General features: G+C 41.7%; 1 protein-coding gene across 5 annotated transcripts in view; it reads left to right on the top strand.

Moving 5' to 3' along the window:
• Positions 1 to 16107, top strand: part of KIF13B (kinesin family member 13B) — a 120112-nt gene that overhangs the window by 75067 nt on the left and 28938 nt on the right. For all 5 annotated transcript variants that reach the window (XM_058834563.1, XM_058834564.1, XM_058834562.1 and 2 more), the window contains 14 exons: positions 183 to 345; positions 1344 to 1490; positions 1949 to 2098; positions 2727 to 2855; positions 4073 to 4243; positions 5216 to 5373; positions 6385 to 6517; positions 7549 to 7683; positions 10394 to 10423; positions 10949 to 11048; positions 11370 to 11496; positions 12787 to 12842; positions 13762 to 13886; positions 15013 to 15189. In XM_058834563.1, coding sequence (XP_058690546.1) covers positions 183 to 345; positions 1344 to 1490; positions 1949 to 2098; positions 2727 to 2855; positions 4073 to 4243; positions 5216 to 5373; positions 6385 to 6517; positions 7549 to 7683; positions 10394 to 10423; positions 10949 to 11048; positions 11370 to 11496; positions 12787 to 12842; positions 13762 to 13886; positions 15013 to 15189 — 1801 coding nt within the window. The remainder of the gene's footprint in view (positions 1 to 182; positions 346 to 1343; positions 1491 to 1948; positions 2099 to 2726; positions 2856 to 4072; positions 4244 to 5215; positions 5374 to 6384; positions 6518 to 7548; positions 7684 to 10393; positions 10424 to 10948; positions 11049 to 11369; positions 11497 to 12786; positions 12843 to 13761; positions 13887 to 15012; positions 15190 to 16107) is intronic.

Here is a 16107-nt window from a genome sequence, read left to right as displayed (position 1 = left end):
CTCCTGGGTTTTCCAGAGGGGCTCATCTGTCCCATATTTGTAGCAGCCCCCCTGTAATGTCACCTGTCCCCTCTTCAGTCCTCACCCACAGCTCTCAGTTGCCTCCTCATCCATTTGTTTTGCTTTCAGTACCTAAACCTCATGATTTTTCCTCTCTCCCTTTCCCAATCCTCTTCTTCCAGAGAGGAAATGCTGACCCACAGCCTGAGGAAGCTGCGAGAGCAGATTGTGAAAGCCAATTTGTACGTGAGAGAAGCCAATTTTATCGGAGAGGAACTGGACAAGAGGACAGAGTACAAAGTGACCCTCCAGATCCCAGCTTCAAGCCTTAATGCCAACAGCAAGGTACAGCCACCCTGACTGAATTAAATGGCTGTTTAGTGAGTTTGTCCCCCAGTGTTCAGATTTCTTTTACTCTGACTGTAATGGTTGAGTTAGTTTGCCACTAATGTGCATTAAATATGTTTCTGCTACATCCTTATCCTATTTTATATCAGGAAAATCCTATAATGTGCCTTAAATGCACCAAATTTGTGCCTTGCACCAAATGTTCTGGTGCAAGACCTTTCCCCTGGTGTTGAAGTTCCACTTGCTGCTGTCTCTGCAGGATTTTTGGTAACATCTACTGCAAGTGTTTACCATCCCTTTGTGGGCATTTGACTTTGCATCATCCCCGTGAGCTGCAAAAATTCTGCCATCCCCATTGTGGAGGAACTGGAACAAAGAGGATTTGGATTGTTTGTTCCCAGGCATTTTAGAAATTTTGGAAGGAGGGAGCTGAACCCAGACTTGTGTGTCTCAGGCTGGCTACCTAAGCTGGTGTTATTTCCTGGAGCCAAATCAGTATTTTGGTGATACTCAGAGTGTCCTTAGTGCAGTAGATGGATTTTATTCCAGGATTCTAATTTTTGTCAGTTGTTTTAGAAGTTTTTCATGCAGTCTTCTGGGGAAGACACATCCAGAACCAGGATGATAAAGGGGGTTAAGTATCTGCAGTAGCTGAAAGTCACAGTAATTTTAGCTGGAACTCCAGGCCTGCTGTAACTTGAGGATATTTGTGAAATGCTTAAGTGTTCCCATTTCTAACACTTATGCAAAGTGAAAATCCACAGAAACCAGTGCCTGTAGCTGTGATTGAACTTCCCAGTTAAAATGAGCACCAATACACTGTGACAGCTGAACTCAGAGCCTGTCACACTCAGATTTGGTTGCTCAAGCCAGAATAAAAAAAAAAAAAGATCAGACTTTTCCCAAAGATATTCTCAAGTTTGTGTTAGTTTTAAACTCTGTTTGCACTGTTGTGACATGAATTCCTTCTTGGCATCCCTTGAATTGTTTTGCAGAGAGGTGCAATTCTCAGTGAGCCTGCAATCCAGGTGAGGAGGAAAGGGAAGGGCAAACAGATCTGGTCACTGGAAAAGCTGGAGAACCGACTGGTGGATATGAGGGACCTCTACCAGGAGTGGAAAGATTGTGAGGAAGACAATCCAGTAAGTAAAAAACACTCCTGTAAATTCATTCCTCTTACATTTTCAAGAGGATTGTTGGGTGGAGGTGGGGAGGGAATATGCAAGGAGCTGAGTTTCCCTGAGGTTTTGCTTTTCCTGGTACTGAGTTGATCCTCAGCATTTCATTAACCCTTATCTTGTCACTCTGATCCCTGCTTGCATGCACAGCTTGGGGAGGGAATGGAGCACACAATGGGAAGCAGCAGGTAACACAACAGCAGTTAATGTTCAGGAATCTGGCAAAGTTCAGGAGAATTTGCTCAGGACAGGCCTTACCCAAAGTAAAATTCACCTCCATTCTTCTTGTGATCCAATCTGGCCTCTTGCTTGAGTCCCTTTTTCTTTCCCTGGGCTGGTTGAAAAGTAAAACACTTTGAAAAGTGTTTCCTGGGAGATTTGGTTTCCTGACAGGACTCTGGATTTGCTGGATTTACTTGCAGGTGATGAGAGCTTATTTCAGGAGAGCTGATCCCTTCTACGACGAGCAGGAAAACCACAGCCTTATCGGAGTAGCCAATGTTTTCCTTGAGTGCCTGTTCTATGATGTGAAGCTTCAATATGCTGTTCCAATCATCAATCAGAAGGGAGAGGTTTGTCATTCTTTACAATCTGTCCTTACTCAGCTGTTTAATTACAGCCTGTGGATCCTACAACCAGGATGGAGTAGATCATTTCCAGTTTCATGTGCACGAGTTCTTCGCTAACAATGTGGAGTTGTGTAAATCCCATAATACTTTACTGGGGTTTTCAGACAGCTCTGAGTCCCAGCAAGGTGACTGTGAAAGGAGAAAGGTTCCTGAGCATCTTCCTGAGGGAAATACCCCAAAATAAGTCCTTAGGATGAGGTATAGCTCCACTGGTTTCCCTGCCTGCCATTAAGAAAATAGTTTCTTAAGTGTGTTCTGTAACAACCTCAAAGGCAGCAGAGCACACCAGGCAGGATTCTCCATCCTCTGCATCAAGTGTGCACTTTGCAGACTCTCCAGAGTCTGGTTTGAAGGTGAGATTGATCCCCAAGTCACCTCAGCAATTTCTTTACCGTTTTTGCAACAAAGGCTTTTTGATTCTTGTGCCAGAGCCTTCTTGGTGTGGTTCAACAAATGCAGAGTGCAAGAACAGTGCAAAAAGGAATAAAAGGTTGGCTGCTTACAGACTGGGAGGGGGTGAACCTGTCACTGTTTTCTGGCCCACAAATAATTCTGAGTCCTGTCCTGCCAGGTTTCAGGTCGTCTCCACGTGGAAGTTGTCCGAGTGAGCGGGGAAATCGATGACAGGCTGGTGGGAGGTGAGGACAGTCCTGACTACTCAAATGAAAATGACATCCAGGAGAGAAAGCTTGTCTGCAGGGTGAGTTCCAGATGGATCCCAACCTCTGAGCAACCTTCTCTCTTCCCATCCTGAGTCAGAAAGAAATCCTTGGCTTCTGGACATTGGATGTCTCTTTGTAACCTCATTTTGTTTCTGGAGTGGCTGAAGTAACACAAGATAATTAGTTGGGGTTTGTCCCTTTCATTAATTGTATTTATATGCCAAAGGCTCACCCCAGGAAGCTTCTTGATATCCAGGGAAGATCTTTGTATTAGGATTGGCACTGCAATACCCAATTCAATGAGAGTCACAGAGTCTGATAAACTCCCACCATTCTAGGAATCATTTTCACTTAATATTTCTTTTCCTCTCAATATTTCTTTCTCTAAATATTAAATATTTTGTAGAATATGTACAGTGTGTTTATTACTGTTAGTAATAAGAAGAAAATCAGTAGGAAGTATTTACTAGCAGTTCTGTGTTACATGGTAAAACTGCAAACTACAGGTAAGAAAATAAAGGCAAAAAATATTAGAGGGAGTGGTCCACAGCCTTGCTGACCTCTGGACAATCTGAACTATTTGGGAGAAATTGTGGGTTTTTTCCCCCACTTTTTTGTCCTGTCCCATAGAGCTCCAGTGCTTACAAACAGAATGGGGCAACTTTGGCAAAAAATATTCCTGCCTAGTCATGAGGATCATACTGCAGAAGTTCGACTCATTTGGTCTTAATTTGACAAATGAAGAATAAAAGTTTATTAGATAGATGGTGAATATGATGGCTTTTAGATCAGAATGAGAATTTTGTTTCGATTTTGCCTTGATTTGATGAAGGGACAGGCTAATGTTGCATTTTTTGGGGGTTGATTTTGGGTTATTTCCAGCATCACAGAGTAAGAACAAGTAGTATCTTAAACCAAGGATTTTTGGAGCATAAGGGAGCCACTGGAAATACGAGATTTTTATTGTATTCCTCTTCAATTGCAATGGGTTTGGTGCATTTCACCATTAAAAAATGAGCAGAATGTCCCTTCCAGGAAACATGAGCCTGGTGACATCTAGTGTTCAGCTGCTGCACTCCAAATATTGTCTCCTATGAGTATCAGTGCAGAAATTTCATTTGCTAAATTGATTTTGGTTTGCTGTTCTTATTTTTGTTATCCTTTGCAGTGGAACATTGTTCTGCCAGGTGATGTTTTTAATTCCCTGCCTGATGAAAATTAAATGCTTTTCATTTCTCTCTCACCTCCTTTCCAGATTAAAATACTTCAAGCTACAGGTTTGCCACAGCACCTGTCCAACTTTGTGTTCTGCAAATACACATTTTGGGATCAGGTGGAGCCAGTTATTGTTGCCCCTGAGGTGGATCCTTCCCAGTCGTCCATCAGCAAGGAGCCGCGGTGCATGGTTGTCTTCGACCACTGCAATGTAATTTATTTTTCTGTTTCATTAATTAAACTGCAAGGCAGGCAAAAAAAAAAGCAGGTTTAGGTTTCTGTAGCAGTTTTATCTGCCTCTTTTCTCACGTTGTATTTCAGGATGCCCTAATAACATTTTTAATTTCATTATGTTGGTACAGTAATATTTTTTTTTTTTTAATAAGGACTTAAATGTCTTCAGAGTCCATTTAAGTTTGATTCTTCTACACTGTTCATTTGTACAAAAATTACTGAAGGTGAAGTGGGTTAATAAAGGAAAACATCAGTTCATCAGAGAAACTTACATTAGAATTTCTCCACAGTAAAATTCACTGTGGATGAGGGATATTTATCTGAGGATATTTGATGTCAGTAACTGAGCTGATCACTCTAAACTCTGATGAAATTCAGAGAAATGTTCCAATTCTGGGACATGGGGCTGCTGTAGGTGCTGAAGTTGGGTTGTTAGAGGTCAGATCAGAGTATTTAGGACAGGCTCTTTCTTCCCACTGGCTTTGGAGCAGCTGAGCAGAGGCATCTTAATAGAGAGATCTAAAGTCAGCTTGGATGAATCCCAGCCAAATCAGCCCAGTTCTCATCGTGTTTTATCACTTCTCATCCCACTGAGCAATTTATTCCTCTTACCATTTGTGAAATGGATGTAACACCTTCTGATGAGTTTTGATTTCCTGATTCTGAACATTACAACATGTGCTTTGATTTTTTTCCTGAGCCATTGGCTCTGGGCTTGCAACAGCCTGTGGTCATTTTTCAGCTCCTTGCAGACTTTAATCTTTGGAAAATCACATGCCTTTGACCTGCCTCCTGGTTTTACAAACTGAGTCAACACTTCCTTTCCCCTGGGCTGTGTCTTGGGAACCAGGGGGGGTGTTTTACTAAATGCTTTTATTAAAATCAAGGCAGTAAAATCTCCCAGCCTGAGCCGTGTAGTCACAGTTACCAACTGATTTGTCCCTTCCAGGAGGTTTCTGTGAATATTTCTGAAGATTTCATGGAACATCTTTATGATGGTGCTTTGGCCATTGAAGTTTACGGGCACAAGCAGAGCGGTGACCGCAAAAACCCAGCCCTGTGGGATTTGGGAATAATTCAAGCCAAAACACGCAGCCTTCGGGACAGGTAAATGTGGAAAATACATCTTTGGTTTGAATTTGGGAAAAATCACTCTCTGAGGTGCCTGGTTTTGAAGCAGGTTTGGGGTAAGGAGTCAGATTTTCAACTGGAGGCCACTGGATGACTCCAATTCATTCCTGGCTATGAGATGCCATCCCTGTAATGCTTCCACTGAGAAAGTATTATTCCTTATTACCTCACTTTGGATAAATATGCAATATTATGGTAATTCAGACTGCAGGGGGGTGTTGTTTGTTTGCTGGCACCATTTGTTGTCCCCAAAGTAATCTTGTAGTAGCATTTTCTTAAATGTGAGTTGTTTTGCCTCTTCAATTAGCAGGCAGCTCTGAATTTTAATTTATTGGCAGTTACTTCTCTTTTGACTTGCAGCTTAAGCTAATGTTGACTGTTGAGCTGCATTCAGGTAAATTTAAAATAGAAGTAAGGGAAATACAGCAAGGAGGAAAAGGATGCTCTAAAATAGTGAATTATGTTTGATAGCTAAATGGTGAGCACCTCTATCCTTTTTAATTTTCAAGTTCCACAAAAATGGCTGTTTCTTATTAAGCTCTGGGAAGAGTTGGAGAGAAGGCAGTGATATGAAGAAGGGCAGGAAACTGCTCTGAATTTTGAGAGCTTGTTGAGACAATGTCATATTTCATTCTTCCCTCTTCCATCTCAGTCTGATTGCCCTGACAACACTGGGCTTCTATGGCAGGAGTTGAAACCAGAGCTTAAATGTGGAATTGGGGTTTGTATTGGAATCAGGAAAAGGCTTATTTCTGATGTTTGACTAAAACAGCTGTCAGGAGAGTTTAGAAGCACTGCACAGCTGGTGCCTGTGTGCTCACCAGTGATGCATTTATTGCAGCGGTTGTTGTTGCTTTAATCTGCACTCTGAGCTCAGTGTTCTGATGTTTTAATTCCTTTTTCTTTGGGGAGAAAAAAAAAAAAAAAAAAACAAAAAAAAACCCAACCAAACCAAAGGAACAAGCCAGTGTGTGATTTGTTGTGCAGGTGGAGTGAGGTGACCCGCAAAGTGGAGCTGTGGGTTCAGATCCTGGAGCTGAATGAGAACGGGGAGTACTGCCCAGTTGAGGTGACCCCTGCCAAGGACGTCAGCACAGGAGGCATCTTCCAGCTCAGACAGGTGAGGTTATTACTGTCAGTAACAAAATCAGTAGGATTTATTTACTAGCAGTTCTGCTAGGCAGAACAGGCAGGGTTCCAGCTGTGCAAAAAGCACCTGGGAAGTTTTGCTTTGCATGGCCAAGGTGTCCAAGGAAGCATCAAGCTTAGGTGCAAAATGTGATGTTGTGGAAAACAGATGTAAAGTGGGACACAGAGCAAAACTCAGCTTAAAAGTGATCAAAGCCCTCCCTGTAACCTTTTGGCTCCGTCCTGTGCCAGCACCTGGCCGAAGGGACATCAGTCTCCACTCAACTTCATTATTTTTTAAAGAGGTCCAGAGTTCCCTTTTATTTGATCCTTCCAGCCAAGCACTCCTTTGTTCTTTGAATTCTGCCTGCTTTGAATTGTTAATGCTTAACTGGACAGCTCACGTTTTGAAATGATGAGCTGTTGATAAGCTGCTGCCCAAAGAACAGGAGGAATCAGTAAAAATTAGATACAGGCTGCTCCTCTGACATCACCAACTCCTTTGATTTTTATTTTAATTTTCTTTTTTTTTTTTTTATTTACTTATTTTTCCCCCCTTATAGTTTAACTAAGGAGCAGTTGCTTTGCTGCACTGATACCATCAGTGGGTCAGAATTTTCTGTCAAGGAGAGCAGAGTCAAGAAACGTTCACTGAAATTCCAGCAGCTCACCAAATTAGACTATTTGCTCTCCTCTTCTGTAGGTGGGGAAAAGATCCCATTTTCTGCCTCCAGAAGTATTAAAAATAAAATCCTGTAAGGGTATATTGGAAAACCCTCCAGAAGAATGAACTGGGGAGTCGCTGAATGCTGAACTTTTATTTTTCTCTGTGAATTCATAAATCCTATAAATATAAATCCTTGCTACAGGAAGGGGATCTCTTGAACACTGTGTCATTGGGAAAAATAGAATACTCCTTGCCAATGTCTGCCAGTAGAGGTCTCTCTGGAATTAAACTTTCAGCACTTTATATTCTTTTTTTTTTTTTTTTAAACAAGCATTTCAAATTGTTCTGTTGTACAGGGGCAATCTCGACGAATCCAGGTTGAAGTGAAATCTGTGCAGGAGTCTGGGACCTTGCCACTGATGGAGGAATCCATTTTATCTGTTGGCGTTGGCTGTGTTCAAATAAAACATGTCAGGTCACAAAATTATCAGGTAAAACTCTGAATATTTACTCTCAGCTATTTCCAAGAGCTGGAAAGCATAAAGGGGAATCATTTTCCATGGTAAAAGTAACCCTTGTAAGATGTTTTGTGTCTCTTCTGGTTTTGGTTGGGGTTTTTTTTTCTTATCTTTGGAAGCAGCACAGCCTTAACGCACCACTCGAAGAAGAAAAGAAAATGCAAACATTCCTAAAACCCATTAGTAGTTTTTCCTGTCGATTTTACTTCAAATATTAGACATGGAAAGCAGTATTAAGTAGGTACTCAAAATAAAAATTAATTCAAAGTATCCAAATTAAAAATTCAGCCTAAAATAAACCAGTGCAACATATATTTAAATGGTGTCCAGATACAAATCTTAGAATTCCATGAACCACTCGTGGCCCACAGTAGATGTTGGGCAGTTCTTTGACAATCTCATACACCCTGCACCTCATGTGTATCTTTCTCTTTTCAGGGATTGTCTTCTTGCAGTGCTCCTGTGAGTTTCTGGTGCACTTTGACTGTTTCCCCCCAATAAATGAGAATTCAGTGACTCCCTGGAGCTGACAAAGCTGAAATCTGGTGCAGCAGAACAAGTCTCTGAACTTGTTTGATTTTCTGCCTTGCTTGAGACAAGGCCAGCTAAATGGAAAAGTCTGAGATGTCCCAAAATATTTACCCTATTGACAGCATATGATTCAATCCCTGTCTGCTCCCCTTTTTTTGCTTAATCAGGATGGCTTTTCCTTTGAGCTCTGAAGTTCTTGGGGTTTCTGTTGTCCCCTAAACTGGGCAGTCCTTTCCCATTGTGTGTCTGGGGTACAAAATGGGGAATTTTTTCCACCTTTCCAGTAGCATCCTAGGCAGATTGTTCCTGTTATTCCCCATTAAGCTCCTGCTGGCTCTCCCTGCAGCTTTCCCTGCAGCCCCTGATACCCACATTTCCTTCCTATAAAGCCAGGAAACTCCTGAATGGAGGAAGTTTCTCTCCTAGGATAGAATAATTGATTCTTGCAGTTTTTCCTTGACCCACAACCTACAGATGCCCCTTTCAGCCTGTTTTTTAAGGACAAGTCCCAGGGGAGCATCCTGTCTGCCTCACCTTATTTATTCCCCAGTGAGTTCCTGATCCACTGACCAATTCCAGACTTACTCCCCAGAGCTGGCAATCCCCAAAATAGTACATTCTGTCAAGAAGAAAGACTAAAACTCAACTTGAGAGAGAGAAACCAGTGAGTTGTGCCTGACACTGATAAACCCCATGGGAAAGGGCCATTGAAAAACAGATTTTATGAGACCTGTTGCTTGCAATAGGCTTTGGACATCAGCACCTGGATTTTTAGTCTCCTTATTATCATTTCTCTTATCTCAGGTAAATCAGGTATCTCTGGAATGTGAAAGATTTTCTAAAGCCCTTGAACTGAGGAAATGCCTGTTCTCTATGGCTTTTTAATTTTAGCTTAGCTCAGTTTTTGCTTTCATGATTAAGGTAGAAAAGTAGGCTCTGGTGGCTCATTATTGCTTAACTAGGTAAGTTATAACTCCTTGAGGACTGGAGACCTCATTCCTTTTCCATTCCCTGTGAGGAGGGGCAGTTGTGTTCATTGCAAGTGGCTCTGCTCAGGATGAAGGTTGAGAATTAAAGGAAAATAATGGGAATAAAAGGTTGAAGGTCTTCACTGTCACTCCTGGTGTGGCTGCTGTTCTAATTCCCTAATAATTACACTGGATTTTTACAGTTTTTCTCCTTTGCAGCAGAGTTACCTCTGATCATTTGGAGACATCTCACTTTTGGGGGAAGTTCTGGACCCCTCATGACAGGAGAGATTCTGAGGGGCTGGAGCATGTCCAGGGCAGGGAATGGATCTGGGAATGGGCTGGAACACCAGGAGAGGCTGAAGGAGCTGGGAAAGGGGCTCAGCCTGGAGAAAAGGAGGCTCTGGGGGTGGATTTTATCCTCTCTGGAATTCCCTGGCAGGAAGTGACATCCACATGGGATCGGGCTCTGCTCCCAGGGAACAGGGACAGGATGAGAAGGAACATCCTTAAATGAAATAATAAAATAATTAAATAATAAAAAACCAGCCAGGGAAGGTTCAGGTTGGATATTTGGAACAATTCCTTCATGGAAAGGATTGTCCAGCCCTGGCACAGCTCCCCGGGGTGGTTGTGGAGTCCCCAAGCCTGGAAGTGTTCAGGATGTGGCACTTGAGGTTCAGTGCTGAGCATGGTGGTGGTGCTGGTTGATGGCTGGACTCAGGGATTTTAAAAGTCTTTTCCAACCTCAGCAGTTCTGGGATCCTGGGATTCTATATCAGACTTGGATTTTTCAGCACTTGCTGTAACTTCATCCTTAAATCTCAGAGGTAAAACAGCATTTTTCTTTGCTGTCTGGGATCAACAGGTTTTAAGCTGTTTCTCCTGTTTCTTTCTTGTATTCCACTTTCTTTCAATTATTAAGACTTCTGATAGTTACACTGCTGTGAATTTTTCCATTATAATTATTGGATTGTTGTGGTTGGTGTTTAGATGAGATGATAGCAGCAAATCTTTGGGAAGTCAGTGTGTTTTAATTCTGTGACCATGCCATTGCTCAACTCAGACTTTCATTTTTCTGTAAGACTGTTAATAGTGCTTAAAATAGTTAAACCTTTCTCATTCAGTGTGTTTCCCACTACCAAAAAAATTAATGGCATGGGTTTTTTTGTGTTTTGGCCTAGGAAGAAGAGGATGAAATGGACAGTTATCAGGTAAAAATTTAAAGTTCTCTCCTACAAAGTTTTCAGATTAAAGCATATTAGAGGAGGAGCTGAACATTTTTAAGGATATTCAGGTGTTTTGGGGTTTTTTTAAAGGACATGAGCACTTGAAAAAAAATTATTTTAATTATTTTTTATATTTTTTTTAATAAATTATTTTATTTGCAAATGCCATAACAGTGGGATGATGTGGGGTAGGGATGGATTCCTGATGTGAGGACAGTGAGGGGAGTGGTGAGGACTGGGGTTTCCAGCTCCAGTGAGTGAGTCTGGGGGCAAAGAATTGCATAAAATGAAGGGTTTTTTTCAGCTGGGTAGTACAGAAAAAAAGCTTAAGACTTGGCAAGCAAAAATAATTCAAATAAGATGTGGAAAGTCGAAGGGTTTAGATGTGTCTTCCTTATCTTCTGCTTGAGTGTAGGATGAGCAGAAGGGTTGAGCAAATGTGCAAACCACAGTCAGGAAAGCTTGGCATTCCTGGGGCAATATTTCCTGTGGTTTTTTCTCCTTTTTTAGGACAGGGACTTGGAGAGGCTCCGTCGGAAGTGGCTCTGTGCCTTAACAAAGCGCCAGGAGTACCTTGATCAGCAGCTGCAGAAACTGGTGGGGAAGCCAGGTGAGCAGAATGCTGTTAAAGGCAATAATAGTAAAAGGTTGAGAGTTGTGCCCACACTTCTTTTATCTTGATATGTATTCAGATTTAGAAGAGATATTCACGGAGAGCTGGATCTCTGAGCTCAACAGAAATTTGATTTTTTTGGGGGTGAAGTTAAAGTTGGAGAAGCTTTCATGAAATTCTGTTGTTTTGGGGTGCCCCTTTGTGCACTGGATTGTGAGCAGAGCAGGGTTTATTCTGTCCTGGGTGGTTCAAAATCTCTGGCAGGTGCCAGAGGCAGTGGGAGCTGCTCTGCTGCCCTGACTGACATCCTGCTTGCAGATAAAACTGAAGACGACGCGGATCGGGAGGCTCAGCTCTTGGAGATGAGGCTGACCCTCACAGAAGAAAGGAATGCTGTGATGGTTCCTTCTGCTGGCAGTGGGATCCCTGGAGCTCCAGCAGAGTGGTAGGAACATCCATTCCCGGAGGAGGGATGTAAAAATTATGCACTGCCCATTCCTGGCTTTGGACTGTGGCTGGTTTTTTTATTCTCTCCTCAATCTGGCCTCTGTACCCTGCATGAGCAAAGTTGTTAAAATTAGGCCTCTTGCTTAAATTATTTTATCAGGTTGTGTCTGTGAAATCCAGAAATGCTGTTTGGTAAACGATACTGTTATTGATCAGGGTGTAATTATAACCTTCTGAAAAAAAGGAATCAATATTTATTACCACTGCACTCACCATTTAAAAAAATTAGCTAATATGTTAACTACCTAGTTCATTCACTTAAAAGGCTGCCCTCTCATCATAAAACTGCATCTCCAGGAGCGTTTTGTTGCACTCTTGGTTTGAGAACAAACTGTGTTTAGTCAGCAAGTGTTCTGTGTAATTTTCTGAACATTAAAAATAGTAGAGAGCACTAGACTGAGACTGCTGTGCTGGATCAGCTGTGAGCAGCAACTGCAGATAAGGATTCAGGGTTGTTTCACCTCAAACTCATCTTCAGTTGCTTGCAACTTCCTGGATATCTTCCCTGAGCAAACCTCTGACAGTATTTATTTATGGAATTGAGTGTCATGGAGTTTTAAGCTGAAGTTTGTCAGAGCTTCTAAAACATAAAAAAAACCATCAAGTTCTTGTTGGAAACACATCAACTTTCACATTAATGTGTTTCATTAGCTTTGAAAACAGTGGAACTGCAGGGAACTTGCTCCAAGAAGATTCTGGATTGCACTAGAGGAAATGTTCAGTATGATTTGAGCACTTTATATATCACATGAGACTCCAGCCTGCTCTTGTTCACTATAAATTCATCAGTTTTGGCTCTTCAGTATGTGTTTTCTAAGAAAGACTAATAAATGTGTGGAGTGGCAGCATCAGTGTCAGTTTAAAAACTTTGAGACTTGCTTTTCTGATTCCCCATTTTCCCTGCCATTACTAAAGTAGAGGGGTTTGCATTTCATAAATGTGTGTGTCAGAGTAAATAAACTTAATTTTGCTCTTAGCATCTAAGAGAGAGAAAACACTTCAGAAATCAGAGCCCAAAGAAGATAATTCTAAGACAGCTGATATAAAAGAAATACTGATTTGTTTGAGTCTCCTGGAATCTGCAGCAGTAAATTAAAATAAAGAGGTTTGCCAGGGTTATCAACTGCAGACTAAATGCAGTGTCCTGGGGGTTTGGATCATCAGGGACGTGTGCTGGGTAAATCTCTGGTACTTTAAATGCCACCATTGTCACTGTCTTGTATTTTAGGACTCCTGTGGCTGGTATGGAAACTCACATTCCTGTTATATTCCTTGACTTGAATGGTAAGTGGTCCTTAAGATGGCAGAGTAATTTGAAAACAAACTTTGTCCAGCCAGTGATATTACAGAATTGAAGCAAGCTCTTAAAATTAACAAAAGCCTGGAATGGCAGGAGGGTTAATTGGAGAAGTGCCCATTTTTCCTGAAACATATTGCTTAATGTTTCAAAATAAACAATATTATGTATGGGAGGAAGCAGAGGTTTTAATAATCCCGTGTTTCAGTGCATCCCAATGCAAGATCCAGTTTGAACCATGTATTTGTCACGTGCTCCTACCAAAGATGGGAAGTTGGAACCACAAAGGTGAGAGCCCCAGAGCAATCCAGGGAGCAATCAGTTAAATAAATCCTTGAGAGGATGTTTAAAAGAGGGTTAATATTTAATTAAGGTGATACTCAGCCTGTTGTGAGGAGACCTGGGCTGCAATCTTCTGACATTGCTGGTTTGTCCACCTGGGACAGCACATCCATGGATCCAGTGGCTTCAGAGAGGAGCTGGTGAATAATTCCTGGGGAGGGATTCCAGCCAGGACAGGTTGAGCTTCTCAAAACCCACATTAAGGGTTTGTTTAATCATGATCTAAACGTTTTCCTCCTGTTCAGACAGGAGATCACATATTTAATGCCAAATGAGCTCAGTGCTGAAAACTCACCTGTGGGCAAGGAAGGGGTGTTTGCCACGGGGGGAGATTCCTGCCCTTTATTAGGCACACTTGAGTCTGTGTCCCAAAATCTTTGTGCACACTTTCTGTTCTAGAAATGGGATTATTTTTTTTTTAAGTGGAACAATGCGGCTTTAATTTTTTAGGTGAAGTCTAAGTAACCAAGCTGGGGGTGAAAATGTGAATTCAGGACTTGCTGATGTTTTTTAAAAAAGGTGATTTTGTGTTTCCTCACCTTCCACATCCCCTCCTGTTTGCAGCTGATGACTTCAGCTCCCAGGATAACCTGGATGACCCAGAGGCAGGAGGTTGGGATGCTACTCTGGTGGCAGAGGAGGAGGAGGAATTCTTTGAGCTGCAGATTGTGAAGCATCATGACAGTGAGGTAAGGGAAGCTGCAGACCAGGGAATTTTAGTCTTTAATTGCTCTTTTTATATGTCCACATGTGAAAATAATACATCTAATATGTCATAGAAATGACAGAGCACTTGTTTCTCCTGTGAGCAACTGTGTTTTCAAGGAATATTCACTTGGAGTATAACCATGATTTGAAAAATAGCAAAACTCAAGGATCTTCCTTCATCCAAATCCAAGCATTCCAAAAGCCTGAGGTTCACTTTCTGTTTAGCAAAGCAAAACCCCTGAGCAAATTAGAGTGCAAAAGCCTCAGCTGGAAAACCAAACAATCTTAATTGTTAACATTTTTACCTCTGCATTGTTACACTCATTATCCTCCATTTTGCCATATAACTCACAGTTTCACAACTTCACAGTCGTTGCTTTATAATTTCTGCTGTTAAGTTTAGAATCTCTGACTTATTTTATTCCTTAAAATTTTGCTCCTTTCTCTGAAACTTTTTTGTTTTTTAGAGGAGCTTTATTCCTGGTAGTTCTGTTAGGGATTTTTTTTTCTCTTGGTCTTGATTTGTATTTAGAGCCTGGAAATTTGGCTACCAGGACAGTTTTCTTATGGCTTGAAGATAAACCATTCAAATCATCAATAATACTTAAATTTTAACATGCAAGAAGAAAAATTCCAGCTTTTGCTGTATTGCTAGAAAGTCTTCAGCAAAGTTATTTCTCTAATACAGACAAGAGAATTTTTGTGGTGTGATGGAAGATTTCCACTGCAATCTCTGTTGCTCCCTGGTTTATCTTAATAAATTAGGCCAAATGGCCCTGCACTTCTGCATATTTTATAATTTATTTGCAATGATCCTGGGTATTCAAAGATCTTTTTTCAAGAGGAAATGTTCCAGAGTTTGAGCAAGTTGGCATTTTTAATCCCAACGTCTTCATTTGGCAAACTGATCTTGATTTTTTAAATGGCCTCTTCTAAAGTGCGGGGATTTTTTTTCTTCACAGGGAGCGAAACGGAGAAACCGACTCTCAAAATTTATGTATTATGTATTTTTGCTAATTATGCTTAATTAATTACAGTTAATTATACACCTAATTATGCTTATTAGAGGATAAATTTTTATTTTTTTTTTTTCCCCCCCTTTTGCAGGTGAAAGCAGAAGCCTCGTGGGACTCCACGGTCCACGACTGCATCCAGCTCAGCAAGGGGACGGCGGCAGAGGAGAGGGTTTACCTGATTGTCAGAGCCACTGTCCAGCTCAGCCACCCTGCAGAGATGCAGCTGGTGCTGCGCAAGCGCATCTGTGTCAACGTCTATGGCAGACAGGTACAGATCCTGCAGCCCTTCCCACTTCCCAGGACTCAGATTCCCTCGTCTCTGCCCCCATCTCAGCCTGGGCGGCAGCGCCGGATCAGCGGCGTCCAGCGCGGCTTTGAGCTGCCAAGTCGTTTTCCTGGTATCCCTTGTATTGTGGATGGTGATACAGCTTGTTTTTTAAGGCATCTAAACATGAGAAATTAATTTTTCTCTTAGCCCCTGAGTGCTTTCTCACTGGAAAAAAAAGAAAAGTTAATTTCTCGTGAACTTGGAGTTCGTATTTTGCATAAATACGTATTTCCCTGGTCCTGTGTTGAGTTCACACATTGCTGCTGACCATTTGTATTTACACCTCCTGGTATTTAGAAATCAACTAGGAAGAGCTGGAGGAGAGATCCCTTGTGTTAATTCACCACAGTTAATCACTCTTGGTCCTTTATGTTTTCCAGCTGGTGCTCTTGCAATAATGTGCAGGTGAGAACAGGGTGTTTGATAAATGGCAGGCAGTGAAGTTGTCATTCCATTTGCAGCATCATGCCCTGAAAATAACATAAATCCTGAGAACAATGGGGGAGCCAGGAGTTTGTTCAGCACTGTCTGAGAATCCAGCCTCCCCTGGCAGTGATAATGACGAAGCAGAAAGCCTGGATTGTTATTCTGGTTGCACATCTGTAGTTAAAATCTGAGGCAAGAGCAAAGAGAAGAGGTGTGGTCACACTCAGAAACTCTGTAGGCAGCTCCCAGTGCTGGAAGTAGAACCCCAGTTCTTGGTGCTTCCATCAGGCAGAAGCTTTTTCTCAGCAAGGGAGGAGCAGTGAATTTTTTGTCATGTGGAATGGGAGACTGTATTGACCAGATCAATTGAGCGTGCCAATAATCACAATCGGGTGAAGTTTTCATCAATTCTGTTTTCTACAGATTTAGTCG

This window comes from Poecile atricapillus, chromosome 3 (assembly GCF_030490865.1).
Source record: "Poecile atricapillus isolate bPoeAtr1 chromosome 3, bPoeAtr1.hap1, whole genome shotgun sequence".
In the NCBI taxonomy this organism is placed as follows: domain Eukaryota; kingdom Metazoa; phylum Chordata; class Aves; order Passeriformes; family Paridae; genus Poecile; species Poecile atricapillus.
This window is presented reverse-complemented; position numbering and strand designations above follow the sequence as displayed.